Source organism: Procambarus clarkii, chromosome 27 (genome assembly GCF_040958095.1).
Source record: "Procambarus clarkii isolate CNS0578487 chromosome 27, FALCON_Pclarkii_2.0, whole genome shotgun sequence".
Taxonomy (NCBI): domain Eukaryota; kingdom Metazoa; phylum Arthropoda; class Malacostraca; order Decapoda; family Cambaridae; genus Procambarus; species Procambarus clarkii.
The window spans coordinates 28,571,206-28,594,054 of NC_091176.1; the positions used below are offsets into that span (position 1 = coordinate 28,571,206).

General features: G+C 46.3%; 1 protein-coding gene across 3 annotated transcripts in view; it reads right to left on the reverse strand.

Moving 5' to 3' along the window:
* Window positions 1–18,440, reverse strand: part of LOC123762550 (calsenilin) — a 297,559-nt gene extending 279,119 nt beyond the window's left edge. For all 3 annotated transcript variants that reach the window (XM_045749065.2, XM_069332517.1, XM_045749062.2), the window contains exon 1: window positions 18,166–18,440. In XM_045749065.2, coding sequence (XP_045605021.1) covers window positions 18,166–18,214 — 49 coding nt within the window. In that variant the 5' untranslated portion in view covers window positions 18,215–18,440. The remainder of the gene's footprint in view (window positions 1–18,165) is intronic.
* Window positions 18,441–22,849: the final 4,409 nt, after the last annotated feature.

Consider the following 22,849-nt stretch of genomic DNA (forward strand, 5'->3'; position numbering starts at 1 on the left):
GTCATGGTAGTGGGCGGGGTGTGGTTATTGTGTTATCATCTGCGTTATATCTGGTTGTCCAGGCCAAAAACTACCATACAGATAAAGCTTCACTATTTTACTTATCTATGTAGTCTTTATATTGTAGTGAATGTCTACCAATCGATAATTTCGATTGAGTCTATATATATATATATATATATATATATATATATATATATATATATATATATATATATATATATATATATATATATGTGTGTGTATATCACGAAAATAAACACGTGATTAAGAATGTGACAATGTCAGACCACGGAGGAAAAATGAAACAGGAAATTTCCTTAAGTACTTTCGTATATTAAATACATCTTCAGAAGGTCATTTTACAGATCGAGTGATGGGTATAAATAGGCAGGAGAGAGTGGTGAAGTAAGGTGAGGTACAATACTTGGACAACGCAGACGGCCCATTGGCCCATCAGATGCACCCAATTGGCACATCCGATGTAGCACAATGGCCCATCTGATACAGCAGACATACAAGCATAATATATAGGTAATTATAACATAAAGAAGTAAATATATACAATAAATTAGTGAGACAAATGTTTTTCATATATATATATATATATATATATATATATATATATAAATAATAAACACCCCCCCCCCTCCAGCTTGTGTAGGAAACGATGTGGAAATTTATATCATACATTCCGCTGTATCATTATACAGTCCGCTATCGAAATAATAAATGAACGGAAGAAATAAATTACTACATAAATGAATATAAATGAATATATTGTAAATAAATAAATCCCAGGAGTCAGTTTTCCCCACACCTAGAGGTTTACAATAGGCTTGAATAATTACAACAGGCCTAGTGCTTTCCAATAGGCTTTGATATTTACAATAGGCCTAGAGGTTTTTGCAAAGCTCATTCAAGCTCGGTAGTTTTCCTACGACGTTTTCTACTCCCTCTCTACCCTTCCACCTTCTCCCTCCTTCTCTACCCTTCCACCTTCTCTACCCTCCATCTCCCCTCCCTCTCTCAACTCGTCCCCAACCATTCAAGCCACCCACTATCCCTCTTGCCTGTTACTCCTCATTTCTGTGCACCGTCCTCCCTATATTCTGTCCTTTTGTCTGCGTATCCTCCCACCCTGATACAACTAGGGACCCCCAGAAATATTTACAGATAATGGTTCTGTTTGATACCGTAATTAGTTTGACTGCAGTTCCAAACAGCCTCGTTTGCCCTCTGCAACCTGCTGTTGCACTCGTGATATCACTGTTCCCTTTTATTGCGAGGTGGGGTAGGGTGGGCTGGTTGAGGTGCTCAATAAGCCTTTCAGGCTTTCTGTCAGCCTCGTTGTGTGTGTGTGGGGGGGGGGGGGTGGAAGCTAAGATGAGCTTGCTTGCTTGAGCTTGCTGATGCTTATATACATGTTCTGATGATACTATGTGAGAGGTCTGATTCGCCATTCTGACACCAGAAGGAGCGGATGTTGGGCTTGATCTACCAGTGTTTGCCTGACGCTGCTGAGTGGTGGTTAGTTATTGGAAGTGTGGTGCGGCCGCTGGCCAGAGCTGCAGCGAGCGGTATGGCGGCGACTGGTGGTGGCCGTGTTCGCCGTGTGGATACCAGCCGTGGATATGGCTGGATTTTTCTGCCCCTTTGGATTGGTCCCCTTGTGGAGGTTGCCCTCCTGGACGTGCTCGATGTGGATGTCTCCGATCTCATAGGACTGGAGAAGCTTTCGCCTACCCGTGTGGCAGTGACATTTACCGCCTCACTTGTTTACCAGACGTTTGTACGCCGCTGGGATACGAAGATGCTTGCGATTCCCGCTTCAACCGTGACTGTGGAGGTCTCGGATCCGTGGGGGCCCTTGACATATGTGAGTGTCCACGGTGTGCCAGTGAACGTCCCTGAGACGCAGCTGTGTGCGGAGTTTGAGAAATTTGGTGTGGTGTCGGGGCATCGGTTTGCCCTTATGCGTGGTGGACAGCTGCAGGGGCTCCATATGGCTGCATGTGCGTTGCGCATGACGGTCACTGGGGACTATTCCTTCCACGGTATCGCTTTGTGGCTTCTACGTGAGGGTATTTTATCAGGGCCAGATGCGCTCATGCTTCCGGTGTGGTGAGGAGGGTCACTTCTCAGGTAAATAATTAGTGGTTGTATTGTGAAGTACGCTGTCTTGAGTAACTTGAGGGCGAGAATTGCAAAGCATCGAGGCTCAGCAATCATAACGGACCATTCATGTGTAAATAAAAACTAAACAATAGTTTTAAACCTTTATAGAGACCATATCTTGAAGACGAGGCGTCCAGACAGTTGCTGGTGCCCCGCTAACAGTCCGTACTGGTGACCCGCCCCTCTGGTGACCTCTCCTGCAGCCTCATCAACAAAGGCCAAGTGCTCGTTAATCCAACTGTCAAACCACCTGTCAAGAATGAAAAACGGTCTACACACAACTCTCAACTGATGACGTTCAAACACTTCTTGAACGTGGCTGACGACCTCTGTTCGAATCGCACCTCTCTAAATGTAACCCGTCCTCCAAACAAAGACCCAAAAGTGATTCCATCCACCCGCCAAACCCCCAGCTGTTTATGAATGAAAAACGGTTTACAAATGACTCACAACTGATGACGTCCGAACACTTCCGGAACAAGTGCTTCACAGACGAATTTTGTTCGAACCACAACGCTGTAAATGCTTCACCCACGTACTACAAATACAAATAATCGCCAACAGAACCTAAACACCTAACCTAACCTATGCCTATATATGCACAATATGTTATTATAATATTTATTTATATTTGAGAAAATTCTCGTTTTGAATGAACAGCATGTTAAAATTTATGAATGCGTCTGTGGGGTCAACCGCTGGATGGAATGGACTTGGAATGCTGAGTCGAGGACGGGTAAGCAAATACCATAAGTTGCCAACACAACCTAACCAGCTAACCTAAGTTAGGCCTAACTATTCAACACATTCTAGTGTGTAATAATATTAACTTATATCTGAGAAAACACAAATTTTGAATCAGCAGTATATTCAAATTGGTGAATGTGTCATTAAGGTTGGAGGAGCCTAGCCTGAGGCCAGGCCGGCGTAGGCAGGGAAGGTACACTACCTCTATACTCTGATGCTTCATGTGCCCTCACATTCTAGTCTCTGTTGTTCTAGCCTTGTTCGAATCGAGTCATTTTTAAATTAATATAAGAATACTGCCAAATACAACAGTTGACGCCGCTAATACAACTGTTTTATCCCCGTGTAAAAACTACCACAGAATCCTCTCCAAATATCAGTTTGCGGTAAATGTCAGATCTTGACCCACAACCGGTTCGTGCAGCGCTGTTTACACCAGAGATGCAGGAGCAACACGCTGACGGTTCCCCGCCCACCTGTCACCGCTGGTGACACGAAATATACAACAGTACAAATGGTCACAGTGTATGTGTGTAACCCACCTCCCCCCCCCCTCCCCCAGGAGACACGGGCGTCCCCCCCCCCCCCCCTCCTCGCTAGCACCTTCACTAATGAATGAAGTCACGTCACCCCCGCCATGCTGACGGCGCCACTCCACCGGGAAGTGTTGTCATACGGTGACCTTCACTACGTCACACGAAATGATCGCCCAGTACTTACAAAGGTAACATAACTTGCCATGATACAGTAATCAATTGCGAGAATCGTTCAACACCTGTCGTGAAACTGCCAAAAAAAGGACCCTCCACTGGTACAGTTTAGCCTATGACTTAGAAGTAAATATTAAAAATAATTATTCGCATGTTGCATCAGTTACAGGTACTGAAGCAGGTCATTAGACATCTGCATGATCCTATACATGCGCTAAACATCCGATTAATATGAAGAATACCACTTTAGAAGCCTGGCGATGGTCCCAGAGACTAATAAGGTGCTTGGTAATGGTCCCAGAGACTAATTAGAAACTTGGTAATGGTCCCAGAGCCTAATTAGAAGCTTGATGATGGTCCCAGAGACTAATTAGAAGCTTGATGATGGTCCCAGAGACTAATTAGAAGCTTGGTAATGGTCCCAGAGACTAATTAGAAGCTTGGTAATGGTCCCAGAGACTAATTAGAAGCTTGATAATGGTCCCAGAGACTAATTAGAAGCTTGGTAATGGTCCCAGAGACTAATTAGAAGCTTGGTAATGGTCCCAGAGACTAATTAGAAGCTTGATGATGGTCCCAGAGACTAATTAGAAGCATGGTAATGGTCCCAGAGACTAATTAAATGCTTGGCAATGATCCCAGAGCCTAATTAGGAGCTTGACGATGATCCCAGAGGCTAATTAGCAGCTTGGCGATGGTCCCAGAGGCAAGGTAGAAGAACCTGATGGATCTGATATTTATTTTATTGTGCATATATCAAGAGCGTGGCGATTTTATGAGCCGTCGAAAAGAAGTACCACCCAATTAGACTATTTTACAGGAACTTCTTTTCGACGGCTCATAAAACGGAGGAAAAGGGTCCTGAAAGATATTGCTGATAGGAACGTTATCCCTACAGACAAAAATCTGAAAATTCAATTGTTAATTTATTATAAAACCAAAAGAAAACGGCCAATATACTCATGAAAAACTCCCCAGACACCAAGCAGAACGGTTTGAAGGAGACCAACGTCGTCTATGCCTTTAAATGCCCGCTTGGGGACTGTAAGCCCCAAAGAACTCAGTATATAGGCAAGACAACAACGTCTCTTTCCAGGCGATAAACAATGCATAAGCAACAGGACTCCATGAAAGAAAATGTAATCTCTTCTCACAACCCGACCATCACCAGAGAAATCTTAACAAACAACACAGAAATCATCGATAGATACAGCGATAGCAGGCGGCTTGACATCTGCGAGGCACTACACATCAAAAAGTTAACACCAGCAATCAACAGCCAATTAATGCACAACTATATTCTACCTACTTCAAGACCCCGAACCAATATGGAAGCAGCAAGAGGAAGTATGGGCCAATAGACCTTCTGCAGTTACTTCCATTCATATGTTCACTTATCCAATTTATACCCATATTGTTTCGTGTTCTGTCTTGTGTTTGTCACCTCACCCAAAACTTTTGTACCATATCACCTCACCCAATAGAGTATAAGTACGAAGAATTTGTGTGGAAATTAAGTCTTTGAAAATGTAATACGAATTATGAAACGCGTTCAGGCGTCAGACAATTAAAAAATGAATTTCGGAGAATTGTTATTTTTATTACCACCGACAGTGAAGAAAAACATAAGAAATATTGAGAAGATTCGTGTTAGAATTATTAATCTTACCTTTTCGGTCATATTCAACAACATATGTTTACAAGAATAATAGTATAAAACGATTCGAAGTAACAGTCTAACCACCGCACATGACCTGGGAGCCACCGCCCCCTCTCCATCCTCTGGCGTTCTTATCGCGATAAATTAGAGAAGATTCAGAGGTATGCCACCAGATTAGTCCCAGAACTGAGAGGTATGAGCTACGAGGAAAGGCTAAGGGAGCTAAACCTCACGTCCCTTGAATACAGGAGAGTAAAGGGAGACATGATAACCACCTACAAAATTCTCAGGGGAATTGACAGGGTAGACAAAGATAAACTCTGTAGTACGGGTGGTTCGCGAACATGGGGACATGGAAATTGAGTACCCAAATGAGCCTCAGGGACGTTAGAACGAACTTTTTCAGTGTCAGAGTAGTTAATAAACGGAATGCATTAGGCAGTGATGTGGTGGAGGCTGACTCCATACACAGTTTCAAATGTAGATATGATAAGAGCCCAGTAGGCTCAGGAACCTGTACACCAGTTGATTGACAGTTGAGAGGCGGGACCGCACACACACACACCAGTTGATTGACAGTTGAGAGGCGAGACCAAAGAGCCAAAGCTGAACCCCCGCTAGCACAACTAGGTGAGTACACACACACACAGCAAACTAAAATTCTCTGTTAACGGAAGTGATATTTTGAGGGGAGAGGGATATGAACACAAAGACCAAGGGGAGAGGAGAAAGGGGAGGAACAAGGAAGCAAGAGAGAGGAAGAGAGAGGATCAGGGGAGAGAAAAATGAGCAACGGAGGGGGAGGAGAGCAAGAGGAGCGGGCCGAGGCGGGGGGGGGGGGGGAAGGGGAGAAGAGAAGGCTGTGGAGAAGTTGAGAGGTCGGTGGAAGGAAGAGAAGATGGACAGAGATAAGATGAAGAACAAGGACAAGCACAAGTCCCTCTGTCAACTCCCACCCGTCAACTCCCTCTCATCAACTATCACCCGTCAACTCCCTCTCATCAACTATCACCCGTCAACTCCCTCTCATCAACTATCACCTGTCAACTCCCTCTCCAACTCCCACCAATCAACGCCATCCTGTCACCTCCCACCTGAATAAATTCCAGTTTAGTAAAATCAATTCAAACAAACTCAACAATACAACCATTAACTGGGCACAGTTGTAGCAACACGAGGTTACTGCATCAGTCAGCCGTCGAGAACATTCCACAACGCAATTTGTTAGATTTTGAATCAACAATAAATATCGTAACTTCCGGTTTACGATCACTGTTACCAGATCTTAATTAGAACATCGTTAGAACTCAGTTGTAACAGTTCCTAACAGCAGATTATATTAAGCCAACTCCAGAAGGTGTATCTGGTTTTGTTAAACGTGTAATTTCTATATATATAATTAGTATTAACCTGTAGAAGCATGACAGGGCTATCTGCAAGCAAAGCAGACAATAAGCCACAAATACAGAATAACCTTTTAGCTAATAAAATTAACGCTAGACGTCCCTAACAAAATACGTCGTAAATATATAAATCATTTATATAATAACACCATAAAACGTTAAATTAGAAGTATAAACAAGAATAACGTTTTCTTTAATAAGCAAGTGAGATCTCCACGGTCTTGGAGAAGACGCGACGTAAACACGGTCCGGCCCAGCAACAGAGTGCGCCACGAAGCTCTGGCCGCGACGCAAAGCGTTTGGCTAGGGCCTCCCAGACGGGTCTTGTTTGTGCCAGCAACATTCTTTCAAAACAAACTTAAGTGACACGTTGATAATTAATAAGACAGTGACATTGTTTAGTCCAAAAATGTGGACAGAGTACACTAACAGTGTGTTAAGGAGTTGAAAGAACCTCACCACCGATATATCCGTTTCCGAAACTATTATAAGTGATAACACGCACACACACACACACACATATATATATATATATATATATATATATACATATATATTATATATATTTTATATATATATATATATATATATATATATATATATATATATATATATATATATATATATATATAAGCTAATCGAAAACAACTAGAGACCCTAGAGCTGCCAGTTTTCTTTTTCAGCGCCTTAGTGTGGCAATCCAGAGAGGAAATGCTCACTGCATCCACGGTTCCTGCCCGCCATCTGAGGAGCTGGAGGAGCTGTTCAACTTGTGACAAGCAGCCTTGTACCCTGCATGTAATCAATATTGTAACTTTTTTTGTGTAATGACATTTTCAAATAAAGTTAGATAAATATACACACTTAACAAAAGAATAGGGGTGGTAGGAGAAGAAAATATCAGTGTTCAGTGAGGATCCACAAGGTCTTCTCTGAGTACTCTTTATTTTCTTCTCCGAGGCTATGGGTCCCTACACTTGCACCAGAGGTGGTACCCCTTCTAGGTTTAAAAAAAAAAAAAAAAAAAATTATATATATATATATATATATATATATATATATATATATATATATATATATATATATATATATATATATATATATATATATATATATGAACATCGTTTAAGCAGAACTGGTTATAAGTGAGAAAAATCCCAAGTCTCAATGTTAGGACCTGGACCTGGAGAGGGTTTCGGAAGTTCTTCTACTCCCCAAGACCTGCCTGGGGCCAGGCTCGACTTTGTGATAACTTGGCCCAACAGGCTGTTGCTTGGAGCGGCCCGCAGGCCCATATATCGACTACAACCCGGTTGGTCCGGCACTTTTTGCAAGAACTTGTCCAAGTGTATCTTGAAGACTTTCTCCCCTTTGTTCTAGCAATATTTCTAGTGCTTGCTGGGAGGGTGTTGAACAGCTGTGGAGCCCTGATGTTCAGACAGTGATCTCTGATTGTGCCTCCAAAATCAGGAGGCTCCTCGTCCCTGTCTCCTCCTCCACTGGTTCTATTCTGCATTTCTGTCCGTATCTTTACCTCCAGAATGTTGTTATTCTACTGTGCAAGTTTAGGACCTGTATAGGATATAAACATTAGTATAATTAGTAGTTTCAAGTTGATATAAATTAGGCAAGACTGCTAGTGCTAGGAACTTCACATGAAACGCTAGTCGTAGCTGTAAGACTCCAGTTCAAATATCAGCGGGTACATCATATAACATAATTACTGTATTATAGATTTACTTATGCAAGGAATATCTTTCAGGAGACTGAGACGCAGCAGTTCTTTTGCAACACGATGTTGATCAACATTAATGCCTAGAGGTTACCTAGACGTGGTCAACACCAGAGGCTGACTAGCGTCGTCTAGACACTAGTGACCGCCCTGGCTCAGCTCCACACATATTTTAACTTGTAATTCTTAATGTCTTTGAATTATTTTTTAATTAAGATATGTTAGAGTATTAATATTGCTGACACAGGTGGCCTTTCCTACACCACCCGTCAACTCTTACCTGTCAACTCGCGCCCGGTAACTCCCAACAGGCAACCCTCACCTGTCAACTCACTCAACACCTCACCCGTCACTCGTCATAATTCACCACCATCACTACCATCACCACCGGCATCGCCACCACAACCGCCACAGTCACCACCAGCACCACCACCTCCATCACCACCACCACCCCGTCACAAGCACCACTGCCGTCACCACCATCGCCACCACCACCACGACAGTCATCACCACAGGGGAACCACCGCCACAGGGGAACCTCCATCACAGGGGAACCACCACCACAGGGGAACCTCCACCACAGGGGAACCTCCACCACAGGGGAACCACCACCACAGGGGAACCACCACCACAGGGGAACCACCACCACAGGGGAACCACCACCACAGGGGAACCTCCACCACAGGGGAACCACCACCACAGGGGAACCTCCACCACAGGGGAACCTCAACCACAGGGGAACCACCACCACAGGGGAACCACCACCACAGGGGAACCACCACCACAGGGGAACCTCCACCACAGGGGAACCACCACCACAGGGGAACCACCACCACAGGGGAACCTCCACCACAGGGGAACCTCCACCACAGGGGAACCACCACCACAGGGGAACCTCCACCACAGGGGAACCACCACCACAGGGGAACCACCACCACAGGGGAACCTCCACCACAGGGGAACCTCCACCACAGGGGAACCACCACCACAGGGGAACCACCACCACAGGGGAACCTCCACCACAGGGGAACCTCCACCACAGGGGAACCACCACCACAGGGGAACCTCCACCACAGGGGAACCACCACCACAGGGGAACCTCCACCACAGGGGAACCTCCACCACAGGGGAACCACCACCACAGGGGAACCACCACCACAGGGGAACCTCCACCACAGGGGAACCTCCACCACTGGGGAACCACCACCACCACAGGGGAACCACCACCACAGGGGAACCACCACCACAGGGGAACCACCACCACCACAGGGGAACCACCACCACAGGGGAACCACCACCACAGGGGAACCACCACCACAGGGGAACCACCACCACAGGGGAACCTCCACCACAGGGGAACCACCACCACAGGGGAACCACCACCACCACAGGGGAACCACCACCACAGGGGAACCACCACCACCACAGGGGAACCACCACCACAGGGGAACCACCACCACAGGGGAACCACCACCACCACAGGGGAACCACCACCACAGGGGAACCACCACCACAGGGGAACCACCACCACCACAGGGGAACCACCACCACCACAGGGGAACCACCACCACAGGGGAACCACCACCACCACAGGGGAACCACCACCACAGGGGAACCACCACCACAGGGGAACCACCACCACCACAGGGGAACCACCACCACAGGGGAACCACCACCACAGGGGAACCACCACCACCACAGGGGAACCACCACCACAGGGGAACCACCACCAAAAATCGACATACTTGGCTGAGTTTCAAGCGACAATATTAATGACCCCGACGTCACAGAGTCGGTATTTGGCTAAAATCTCCTTTACTCATTTTGTGGCGAGTCGATGCTCCGTCTCCTGGTCCCTCCATGCTCCTTGACTGTCTCCTGGTCCCTCCATGCTCCTTGACTGTCTCCTGGTCCCTCCATGCTCCTTGACTGTCTCCTGGTCCCTCCATGCTCCTTGACTGTCTCCTGGTCCCTCCATGCTCCTTGACTGTCTCCTGACTTTCCTGGCATAACCTGAGAATGGGTCTGAGTGGTCGGCAGCCTGGACGAGCATAACCTGAAGATGGGTTGCTTATCGTTCGGCCGTAATTCGGTTGGGGGTTAGATAGTGTAGTGGTGAGCGGGAGCCACTCGCCAGCCTTACTTAAGTCCAGATAAACCACGTCGTAATCTCTTATATTTTTAAAGGTTTCAAGAACTGCAGAGAAAATGGTCGGGATATTTTCCAGTCAGGAATGCTCTCTTCTGAAGGCAAAGTGGACTCAAATCTCATCTAGTGTTGTCGACTCCAACATTTGACCTTCTACTGACGGCGGTATGACATGATGGCGGTATGACATGACAGATAAAAGACACGACGGCGAGTTATGACATGAATATATGAGACTATTCCCCACCAGTTTTCTAAATAAGTGAGTAATTATCCAAACAAAGTACTAAGGCTAAACCAATTTGGCTTATATAGGCATTACACGGCGTATCTTCCCGAACGGTATATTATAACCATTTAAATAAGCTCAGGATTGACTTAGGTTCCTCACATTATTCATGAACTCATAAATGTTATTCACCAAGGACCCATCTAAGTCGTCACCATCCTTGTTGTTAGTGAGCGAATTTTTACACATTTTCTTCCCCTTTTCTATAAGGGAATAAGATATGTATATACCGTTGCAACTAATTTGCTGGCCATTACCTGTGAGCTGTTGTTCTTAAGTGGTCCTGTAACTTGACTGTTAAAATCAATTTAACATTTCTCACTGAATAATGGGGACACAATCAGAGAGCTGTCATCAGGTTGCAACTAATTTGCTGGCCATTACCTGTGAGCTGTTGTTCTTAAGTGGTCCTGTAACTTGACTGTTAAAATCAATTTAACATTTCTCACTGAATAATGGGGACACAATAAGAGAGCTGTCATCAGCTCCTTATTATTTGTAGTCTTGAAACTCTGTTGCAGGAGTTAAGCTCTTGTTGAGACGGTCGTTGTGGGAAAGTTTATAGAAATATGTGAAAGTAAAAGAACCTAATACAACCCTATGTTTAATATTAGCATATATGATCTAGTTAACTTTATTACACAAAACTTGTATTATTAACAACACATATAACTACAATATGAAATGTTTACTATGAAAAAAGCTTATGTCATATTGTATGGCTACAAGGGTTTACTGAAGCATCTGAGTCAAACTGTATGTACAGCTATGTACTATGTATGACAAGAACATTACCCATTTCCCCTTCTTCCAATGATAAAATATAAGGAAATTTTATAGTTGTGACTTTCTAAACAAAAAAATGCCTTAAACGTAGTATTAGAGATTAGGTTAGAATTGGTGGGTTGGTTAGGTTGGTTTAGGCAGAGTTCACAGTACGGGCTGGGCGTGAATGAAGCACATCTCGGTGCCAGCTTCCAACGCCAGCCGAACACCAGTCCAGTCTCAGTCACATCACTACACCAGTCTCCGTGGTGTAGTGGTAAGACACTCGCCTGGCGTTCCGCGAGCGCTTTGTCATGGGTTCGTATCCTGGCCGGGGAGGATTTACTGGGCGCAAATCCTTAACTGTAGTCTCTGTTTAACTCAACAGTAAAATGTGTACTTGGTTGTAACAACGATTCTTCGCGGCGGGGATCGTATTCCAGGGACCTGCCTGAAACGCTACGCGTACTAGTGGCTGTACAAGAATGTAACAACTCTTGTATATATCTAAAAAAAAAGGTACAAATATGACTAAGGAATGATATTGTGCATTTAAAGATAAACCAGACCAGGAGGATAGAGAGCCACCCTCGCAGGTATGGTAGCTTCCTCCCTACCGTGAAGTCCATTGGACTTCACGGTAGGGAGCCCCAGACCATTGGTCTGCGGCTCCCTACCATTGGTCTTGGGCCCCAAGAGTGACGCCAGACGGCCAGCTGAGCAGGCACCTCGGTGCAGAGGACCCGTGTGCAGAGCCACTCTTCAGCTTACTGCAAGTGTGCAACATTCTTCGAGGACAATCCCAGCCTTCAAGGTCTGGTATCGTTGAGGCGACGAGTGCAGTGAAGTGTTGCATGCAAGAGCATCCCTGACATTGATCACCCCAGAGTAAGACAATGACGCAGATTGCAGGCACTGTGATGCCTGCTGCACCTGTGAGCAGTGAAAAGCTATGATTTGTTTCTCCAATGACATTAGACGTTTTGAATTGGATATTGCAGTAGCCCAGGTGAGCAGAGACAGTTCCAGTGGTTTATTAGTGGTAGTCTTCAGGGAGGAGCCACTGGTAATATTAGTGGTAGTCCTCTGGGAGGAGCCACTGGTAATATTAGTGGTAGTCCTCTGGGAGGAGCCGCTGGTAATATTAGTGGTAGTCCTCTGGGAGGAGCCGCTGGTAATATTAGTGGTAGTCCTCTGGGAGGAGCCACTGGTAATATTAGTGGTAGTCCTCTGGGAGGAGCCACTGGTAATATTAGTGGTAGTTCTCTGGGAGGAGCCACTGGTAATATTAGTGGTAGTTCTCTGGGAGGAGCCACTGGTAATATTAGTGGTAGTTCTCTGGGAGGAGCCACTGGTATCCAGGTGCAGGCGTGTAGTGTAGTCTCAGGGTGTGAGAGCCACTCACCATTACAACAGCGAGGACCCGGGGCTCTCGTGAAGATGCTCACCTGCCGTCACCGGGCAGGCAGTGACGAGTGCGCCAAGCTCGGCCGGCAGTGATCGCCAGCACCAGTAAGTGCAGCGGTGACAGACACCTCCATCAAGCATCGGGCGACGAGTGGTACGTGGTACGTCTTTCCTGATACCTGGTACGTCTTTCCTGCCCCCCTCCACGACGCACCCGTCCCCCGTCACCACGCACCACAGCAAGTAGGGACAGTCACCTCTAAGGACATGTGTAGCGACACTCGTCGGTCCACTCCGCGTGAAGAAGCAGTATTCAAAGGAACACGATAGAGATTTGTGCATATTTAACTGTGTCCTTTGACATAGAGGATCATTTTTGTCTATGATTATTGGTGCATCATTTCCCAGACGACTAGCAAGGGCCAGCGATATTTATATCGATTTATATAGTTTGTGATTTTTAAGCATTTACCAAATGATGTGAGCCGCATTAATTTTGATCTAGAGTTTTTGTTCGTTCATTTCTTTTGTGACACTTTATTTATTAATTATATATTAAATCACACTTCAAATGATGAGTTATAAGTAGTTACTTGACACCGTTGGGTCATTCCTAAAGGAGGAGCAGGACTTGTGTACAACCCTGCGTATTCATGAGACAACGGAGGAGGTCCTGGAGTTGTGTGTGACAGTTCCGGATATAAGGCCGATTGTCCAGAACATCTGTGAGGTCCTGCAGGGCCACTTTCAGCATGGTGCCATGGTCATGGTGCCTGAGTATGCCTTTAAGAAGCATGGGCGGTATCCTAGCCTCTCATATTTATGCGTGAGTGGTTGCACTCAGCGCGACACGGGTGTGTGCAGTGTACGGTGAGGACTCATAGGTGTGTCTGTGAGCTCATCTGCCCTCAATGAAGAGTTGTAGGCGGCCTGCTGAGGAAGATGACGCCCTGTGAAGGCGAGATGCCGGCTCAGTGTGAAACAGGTGGTTGATGAGATCAGTCAGATGAGCTTCTCACTCTATCTCACCTCCCCTGGTGATGCTGGGGGGGGGGCACCTCCCCGGGTGATGCTGGGGGACTCCTCCCCTGGTGATGTTGGGGGGGGGCACCTCCCCTGGTGATGCTGGGGGACTCCTCCCCTGGTGATGCTGGGGGGGACACCTCCCCTGGTGATGCTGGGGGGGACACCTCCCCTGGTGAAGCTGGGGGGACATCTCCCCTGGTGATGCTGGGGGGGGGACACCTCCCCTGGTGATGCTCCAACGCCCCACCCCCTACCCCCCAACAACCACCACATAACTACTGTACCACTGGGTCAAGAGGGGCACCCAGGTGAAAGGATATACCTGCCAAATCGTTTCTGTCGTACCCGGGAATTGAACCTTTGGTTGGGAGCCAGTGGGCCAGCGTGCCGCCGTGTTGTGTGGGTGCTGGGAACACTGCCAGCCACCAAACTACCTCAACATTCACTTTTCAATTCACTTTCGTGATTTTGTTTCGGGAGTATAAGTAACGCTCTGATGTTTACCTTTTTATTTATACAGTGTTGATTGTGGTATGAAGTGTCTGAGTGTGTAGTTTGAAGTGCCTGAGTGTGTGTAGTTTGGAGTGCCTGAGTGTGTAGTTTGGAGTGCCTGAGTGTGTAGTTTGAATTGCCTGAGTGTGTAGTTTGGAGTGCCTGAGTGTGTAGTTTGGAGTGCCTGAATACGTAGTTTGGAGTGTGTATAGTTTAGAGTGCCCGAGAATTTATCTTAACTTACAAAGCATCACCTCTCCATAAGGGTGTCTCCCTCAGAAACACTGTATGCACACTTTAACACCTGATAACTCATTTGATGTTTCGTGCTTTTCAGATTGAATTTTCAGCAAGAAAATGTAAGATCACACAACCGTGATCTTACAAGATCCCGGTAGCAAGAATCATGATGTAAGATTGCACTACCATCTTGATTTAAGTTCACCCTACCATCGTATTGTAAGATCACACTACCACCGTGTTGTAAGATCACCCTACCACCGTGTTGTAAGATCACACTACCACCGTGTTGTAAGATCACACTACCACCGTGTTGTAAGATCACCCTACCACCATGTTGTAAGATCACCCTACCACCATGTTGTAAGATCACCCTACCACCATGTTGTAAGATCACCCTACCACCATGTTGTAAGATCACCCTACCACCATGTTGTAAGATCACCCTACCACCATGTTGTAAGATCACACTACCACCGTGTTGTAAGATCACCCTACCACCGTGTTGTAAGATCACCCTACCACCATGTTGTAAGATCACACTACCACCGTGTTGTAAGATCACCCTACCACCGTGTTGTAAGATCACCCTACCACCATGTTGTAAGATCACACTACTACCATGTTGTAAGATCACCCTACCACCGTGCTGTAAGATCACCCTACCACCGTATTGTAAGATCACCCTACCACCGTGATGTAAGATCACACTACCACCATGTTGTAAGATCACACTACCACCATGTTGTAAGATCACACTACCACCATGTTGTAAGATCACCCTACCACCGTGTTGTAAGATCACCCTACCACCGTGCTGTAAGATCACCCTACCACCGTGATGTAAGATCACACTACCACCATGTTGTAAGATCACCCTACCACCGTGATGTAAGATCACCCTACCATCGTGATGTAAGATCACCCTACCACCGTAATGTAAGATCACCCTACCATGCTAAGAGCTTGCCACACAGGCGGACTGGATGAAGGGGTTTCGTAGCCACACCCTCCTCCTAATTCACCTCACACACCTCTACACAGGTTTTTGTGAAGACACTTATAAAACGATAAAGTCTATAAACCGTGTAAAGTGTATAATAAAGTGTGTATAATTTTTGTACTTGCAAAACTTGTACTTGTCACTGAACTGAGAGGAGCCATTGAACACCAAATGCTCTCAAAATACCAAACGAAATATTCGTTAATTTTTTAGACTCCTCCGCTCAGCGTTACCAGCAGCGTCCGTTACCAGGACGGGTAGCTGTTTGAGGCGTTACCAAAACAAACAAACAATGCCTATATATTCCATTACATTTTGAAAATTAAATGTAATTTAATAAACATTGGTTTTATAATTATTCAAGAGTGTGTGTATATACATTTTTTGGGGGACTGATTTATAGAATTTCAAGGATTTTTTTTTTAATTTAAATGCGATATGTGTCGTGTTGATCCCAGGTAAGTAGCATAGCTCAGAGGTGTGTAGTGTAGCTGCCAGGTGTGTAGTGTAGCTGCCAGGTGTGTAGTGTAGCTGCCAGGTGTGTAGTGTAGCTGCCAGGTGTGTAGTGTAGCTGCCAGGTGTGTAGTGTAGCTGCCAGGTGTGTAGTGTAGTTCCCAGGTGTGTAGTGTAGCTGCCAGGTGTGTAGTGTAGCTGCCAGGTGTGTAGTGTAGCTGCCAGGTGTGTAGTGTAGCTGCCAGGTGTGTAGTGTAGCTGCCAGGTGTGTACTGTAGTTGCCAGGTGTGTAGTGTAGCTGCCAGGTGTGTAGTGTAGCTGCCAGGTGTGTAGTGTAGTTCCCAGGTGTGTAGTGTAGCTACCAGGTGTGTAGTGTAGCTGCCTGGTGTGTAGCATAGCTGCCAGGTGTGTAGCCTAGCTGCCAGGTGTGTAATGTAGCTGCCTGGTGTGTAGTGCATCACCCAGGTGTGTAGTGTATCACCCAGGTGTGTAGTGTATCACCCAGGTGTGTAGTGTATCACCCAGGTGTGTAGTGTATCACCCAGGTGTGTAGTGTATCACCCAGGTGTGTAGTGTATCACCCAGGTGTGTAGTGTAGCACCCAGGTGTGTAGTGTATCACCCAGGTGTGTAGTGTAGCTGCCAGGTGTGTAGTGTATCACCCAGGTGTGTAGTGTAGCTCACTGGTGTGTAGTGTAGCACCCAGGTGTGTAGTGCATCACCCAGGTGTGTAGTGTAGTTCCCATGTGTGTAGTGTAGCTGACAGGTGTGTAGTGTAGCTCACAGGTGTGTAGTGTAGCTGCTAGGTATGTAGTGTAGTTCCCAGGTGTGTAGTGGAGCTTACAGGTGTGTAGTGTATCACCCAGGTGTGTAGTGTATCACTCAGGTGTGTAGTGTATCACTCAGGTGTGTAGTGTATCACTCAGGTGTGTAGTGTATCACTCAGGTGTGTAGTGTATCACCCAGGTGTGTAGTGTAGCACCCAGGTGTGTAGTGTATCACTCAGGTGTGTAGTGTAGCACCCAGGTGTGTAGTGTAGCACCCAGGTGTGTAGTGTAGCACCCAGGTGTGTAGTGTAGCACCCAGGTGTGTAATGTAGCACCCAGGTGTGTAGTGTAGCACCCAGGTGTGTACTGTAGCATCCAGGTGTGTACTGTAGCACCCAGGTGTGTACTGTAGCACCCAGGTGTGTAGTGTAGCACCCAGGTGTGTAGTGTAGCATCCAGGTGTGTAGTGTAGCACCCAGGTGTGTAGTGTAGCACCCAGGTGTGTAGTGTAGCACCCAGGTGTGTAATGTAGCACCCAGGTGTGTAGTGTAGCACCCAGGTGTGTAATGTAGCACCCAGGTGTGTAGTGTAGCACCCAGGTGTGTACTGTAGCATCCAGGTGTGTACTGTAGCACCCAGGTGTGTAATGTAGCACCCAGGTGTGTAGTGTAGCACCCAGGTGTGTAGTGTAGCACCCAGGTGTGTAGTGTAGCATCCAGGTGTGTAGTGTAGCACCCAGGTGTGTAGTGTAGCACCCAGGTGTGTAGTGTAGCCCCCAGATGTGTAGTGTAGCATCCAGGTGTGTAGTTCAGTCCCAAGAGAGCAGTGTAGCGCCAAATGTAGTATAACTCACATGTTACGCTACACACCTTAGGGCTTACAGGTGTGTAATGCATCTCGCAGGTGTGTGTGCGACGAGCGCATCTGGCAGGTGTGTGCGACGAGTGTAATAAGACACCGCACAATCCTCGCAGCATCACAACACATTAATGAGTTGATCTCGTGGGATGCTGAGCCAACCAGCCGGGCGGCCGGAGATGGACCATCCGGCACGGCAGGTGGCGTCGGAGGCCAGCTGGTGGGCGCGAGGCCCAGCTGGTGCCGGTGGGAGTGCCAAGGGGGGCACATGTGGAGTAACAACTTACCAAATGTCATCATAAAGTCTCCATACGGACTGTCTGGAGGAGTAGCCATGGCGGTGGTGGTGGTGGTGGAGTGGTGGTGGTGGTTGGTGGAGCTGGCGGAGGCTGGAGAGGGAGGTGTAGAGGCGCCCCGGTGCTGGAGTGGGTGTAGAGGGGAAAGGGAGAGGAGAGAGAGGAGAGATTGAGCACTAATGGTTGGGAGACATCCGGGAGGGAGGGGGGGTGTGAGAGCGAGCGCGGCACACACACACACACTGCACACGCCTGCCTGCAGCACACTGCCCGCCCCGCGCCGCCTCTCTCCCTCCCTCTCTCACTCTCTCTCTCTCACCTCTCACCCGCGTCTCCTCCACCACCTCCTCCTCCTCCTCCAACACGCGCCTCCACCACATTATCCCAACTACAAGGCGGCACTCACAGTGGGTACGGTGAGTGCCAGTGCCACTACCAGCCTAGAATCCGTGAGTACCGTCTCCGGGCAGTACCTGTACCTCGCTATGGTACTACCAGCACCCTGGTGGTCCTGCTCCCACTCTCCCAGGATTTTTTTTCATGAACTTAGATGATAAGAGGTCTGGAGGTGGAGAGCTGAAGGCGGAGGCCCAAAGGAGGAGAGCTGAAGGTGGAGGCCTGGCGGTGAAGGCCTGGAGATGGAGGCCTGGAGGTGCAGGCCTGGAGGAGGAGCCTTGGAGGTGGAGACCGAGAGATGGAGGGCTGGTATCGCAGCCCTGGAGGTGCAGGCCTGGAAGTTGAGGCCTGGAGGTGAACGCCTGGAGGTGGAGGGTTGGATGCCACTGTAAGAACACAACGTATAAACCTGCTGACTGATGGCCCGTCACCTGCCCTGAAGATTATGTAATTATCGCGCTCCACTTCGTAGCTTCCTGGAAGGCCGCCACCGGAAACCACTGCCGCTGCTCTCTCACGAGTTGCAGCGTGCGTAACTGTTCTCGCTTCTGGGGCATGTTGCAAGGCATAGTTGATGCCCATTATGAGGGAAACATTGTTTGCAAGTCACTTAAAAGTGTGTAGCTTTTGTTAGGTTCCAATTAACTCGGCCATTCTAATTTTAGTCTTAGAGGCTCTAGTTTTAACTGGATTCACTATGAGAAACGTGTTCTGTTCGTGAATATTAAAATAATTAATCCCTAAATTGCCTGACATTTAGTAATCACCTCACAATCCCTCGAATAAAATTAACTGCCTAAGTAATTACTGTGATCCACGACATAGTGCAACAAAGGACTACTATTTAACATTTTAAATTTATTCACTTGCTTACATTAAGTACTTTCAGTTGGAAACTTTATTTTCCACCAGGTCTACTTTTTATCTTTTATTTAAAAGGACAAAGTATTAAAAAAGTAAAATAAACCAAAACCTGGCTGATACCACACACAATACCCAGAACCTGGGACGATGAACATACACAATTAAACAGTATTCCACAAGTATGATATTTATGAAACAATATTTCACAAGTAATAATGCACTCAACACAATAATATAACACAAACTGTAAACAAGACACAATGAGTGCAGAACTGTCCACACACGTACAGTCCCCCAGGTACACAACCACAAACCATAAAGGTAATATTACAATACAACAACATTATTGTAACAAGTGGCCGCATACAGGACAGGTGCACACAGCCGGTGGTGGTGCCACACACAACACACACTAAGGTACTAAGGAGACATCCATACACAAGACCTCAAAATTAATAAAATCTCTCAAGCTATCGGATGTACCCAATCGTACATACAGACACACGTACTGTATGTACGAGACTCATACTGTATGTACATACAAAGACTCATACAACACTCGTACAAACATGTTGTTTAATATATTTATTATTTACATATTACACAGTAAGTGCATGATAAAAATGAACCCACGTTCCAGCAGGTAGTACACTCTGACATAACACTTCGAACACCGAGAAAACAGATAAACACAAGTGAATATACAGCATAATCTGCCCGCCGCCGGGAACATGGTCGCCAAAGCACACATAAACCAGGATATTTCACATATACATTGTTTACCTGTAAACAACCAGTACCCGGGGGAAAAAACGGGGAACACAACATTGGAAAAAAATTATTGAAAGGAAACCATCAAACAAACCAGAAACAGAACCATACACATCCGTATGTTTCCCAGTCACATTACCACTCTACACGGAAATACAGTTAGAAACACATTAAACAAAATAGCATTACGAATGGAAATTCCCACAAAAGCAGTCATGTTTAGTGCTGTCTCTGCCGACAAAAATACACAATAGTTAAGAACTCATTCATCCATATACAATCATTACAACACTGACAAAAAAAAACAGTGGAAACCAGTCTATAAACCCAACGAAGCGAAAAGCAAACCTACAGGCAGAATTCTCATGCAACAAAATATAGAAACAACCAACCTACACAATACACTCAAAACAATGGAAAATTACCGCCCCACCAGGAAGCAATAAATGAAGTATATAGCTAATCCGCAGAACAAAAAAAAATAATATGCGTTATCCCCAATTCACATAATTGTTAGTAAAACGATCCATAAAGCCCTCCCCAAGCAGCCAACGTAACCCCCAAATTGAGTAACTTAACCGACCCTCCAAAATTCCCAGCATTCTATCCACAGTATACCCCCCCCCCCCTTTCGCCTCCCATCTCCCCACACAAAAAAGACAGAATTACAAAACTTCCTACAAGGAGTCTGAAAATCAAACATCAATAAACGTAAAGAATCAATACAAAACGCCGACCTGCAGAAACGCACAATGGTGCGTGTCAACCAATCCACCTACCTCGCCCCAACTGTGCACAAATAAAGCACATGAAATGCAGTCTCCACCCACCACAAAGGTCACACTTGTCAGTATCCTTAATCCCCAATATCAGGAGCCGCTCGTTAGTCAGCAACGTCTCCTGTAATTACCTGTACAGGAATTTTCGCTGCAATAGAGCTAGAAACTGCAAACGGATCCTTCGCCACACCTCCATCCCATCAAAATTTGGGAAAGCTCTCTCCACTTTAGGGGCGACGAAAGGAAGCAACTCTTCATTCACCTTCCTAAATGGAAAAAACAAAAACCGCTCCACGCGACAAAGCCTCTGAAGGACGTCAATAATACAAGTATAAAATGGCAGCGATAGAAAGGCAATCTCCCTACACAAACGCAACCTCAACAAGGAACTAACAGGCATCGTACAATGATATAAACCCAATGAGAAAACAGCATCTCCCTCCAAGAGCCCCCATCCGAAACGTGACAAAAAATATCGTCAAAGCCTCATTTTAAACATCAAACAAACCAATCCCACCCCGCGATTTTGGCAGTGTAGACCTACGTATTGGGTCATACCTCCCACACCACAGGTAACGAAAGAGCTCCTTATTTACTTCCTACGCAAACTTCCGGTTCAACGGAAAGGAATGCACAACATACCAAACCTTGGAAAAAATCTTAGTTAAGAATCAGCCCCCTCTGAAACAGAGACAACCTCCTCCCAGACAAACCCGAAATTAACGACAATACCCCACAAGAGACGTCTTCCCAGTTCTCCCACAAAGATAATGCATTCGACTGACACCACCTATGTCAAGACTCTTAATCGAAGCCACAACCTGAAACCAGGACCCACTCCCTCCCCCCCCCCCAAAGAAGGCTTAGAACACCAGGCACAAAGCCCCATCATACCAGATTTCTCCTGATTAATCACCGCCCCCGTCGCCCGATAAAATCGAGCCAGTACATCCTGTACCACCAGCACCAACGCCTCCGTGGAGACAAACACCAATGTGTCATTTGCATACCCCATATCAGAGACCAGCAAGACTTTCGGGAAAAGCGGCGGCACAAAAGAATGAATAGAACGGATTGCCAAATACAGAGATTCCCGAAACATAACAAACAGGACCAAAGAAAGGGGGCATCCCTGACGGACCAACCTCCCAACTGCAAAAGGTGCACTCAACATCCCATTAATACAGACACTACTCTGTCAACCTCTATACAGCATTCTAACCCAAGAGACAAACTTCAAACTTTGGCACCATCCTAACCTCTCCATCACCTGAAACACAAAACCCATATCCAACCAATCAAAACCTTAAAACCAATCTAAATTGATCATAGCCGACGGAACAACATTGTCTGAAAGAGAGTAAATCACATCCCGTAACAAATTATTGAGTGAACAATTGACCTACCTGGAACACCACAAAACTGCACAGGTGAAATACACTATCCCAAAACCAACTGAAGCCTATATGGCAACAACTTGGAAAGAATCTTATAGTCCTGGTTCAGGAGAGACAATGGTCTCCAATTCAATAGCAGTTGCACATCCCCCGATTTCGGAAGGAGTCGGATAATGCCAAAAGACTGCAACTCACTAAGTACACAATGCCGCAGACTATAATGTCTCCGTGGTGTAGTGGTAAGAAACTCGCCTGGCGTTCCGCGAGCGCTTTGTCATGGGTTCGTATCCTGGCCGGGGAGGATTTACTGGGCGCAAATCCTTAACTGTAGCCTCTGTTTAACTCAACAGTAAAATGGGTACTTGGTTGTAAAAACGATTCTTTGTGGCGGAGATCGTATTCCAGGGACCTGCCCGAAACGCTATGCGTACTAATGGCTGTACAAGAATGTAACAACTCTTGTATATA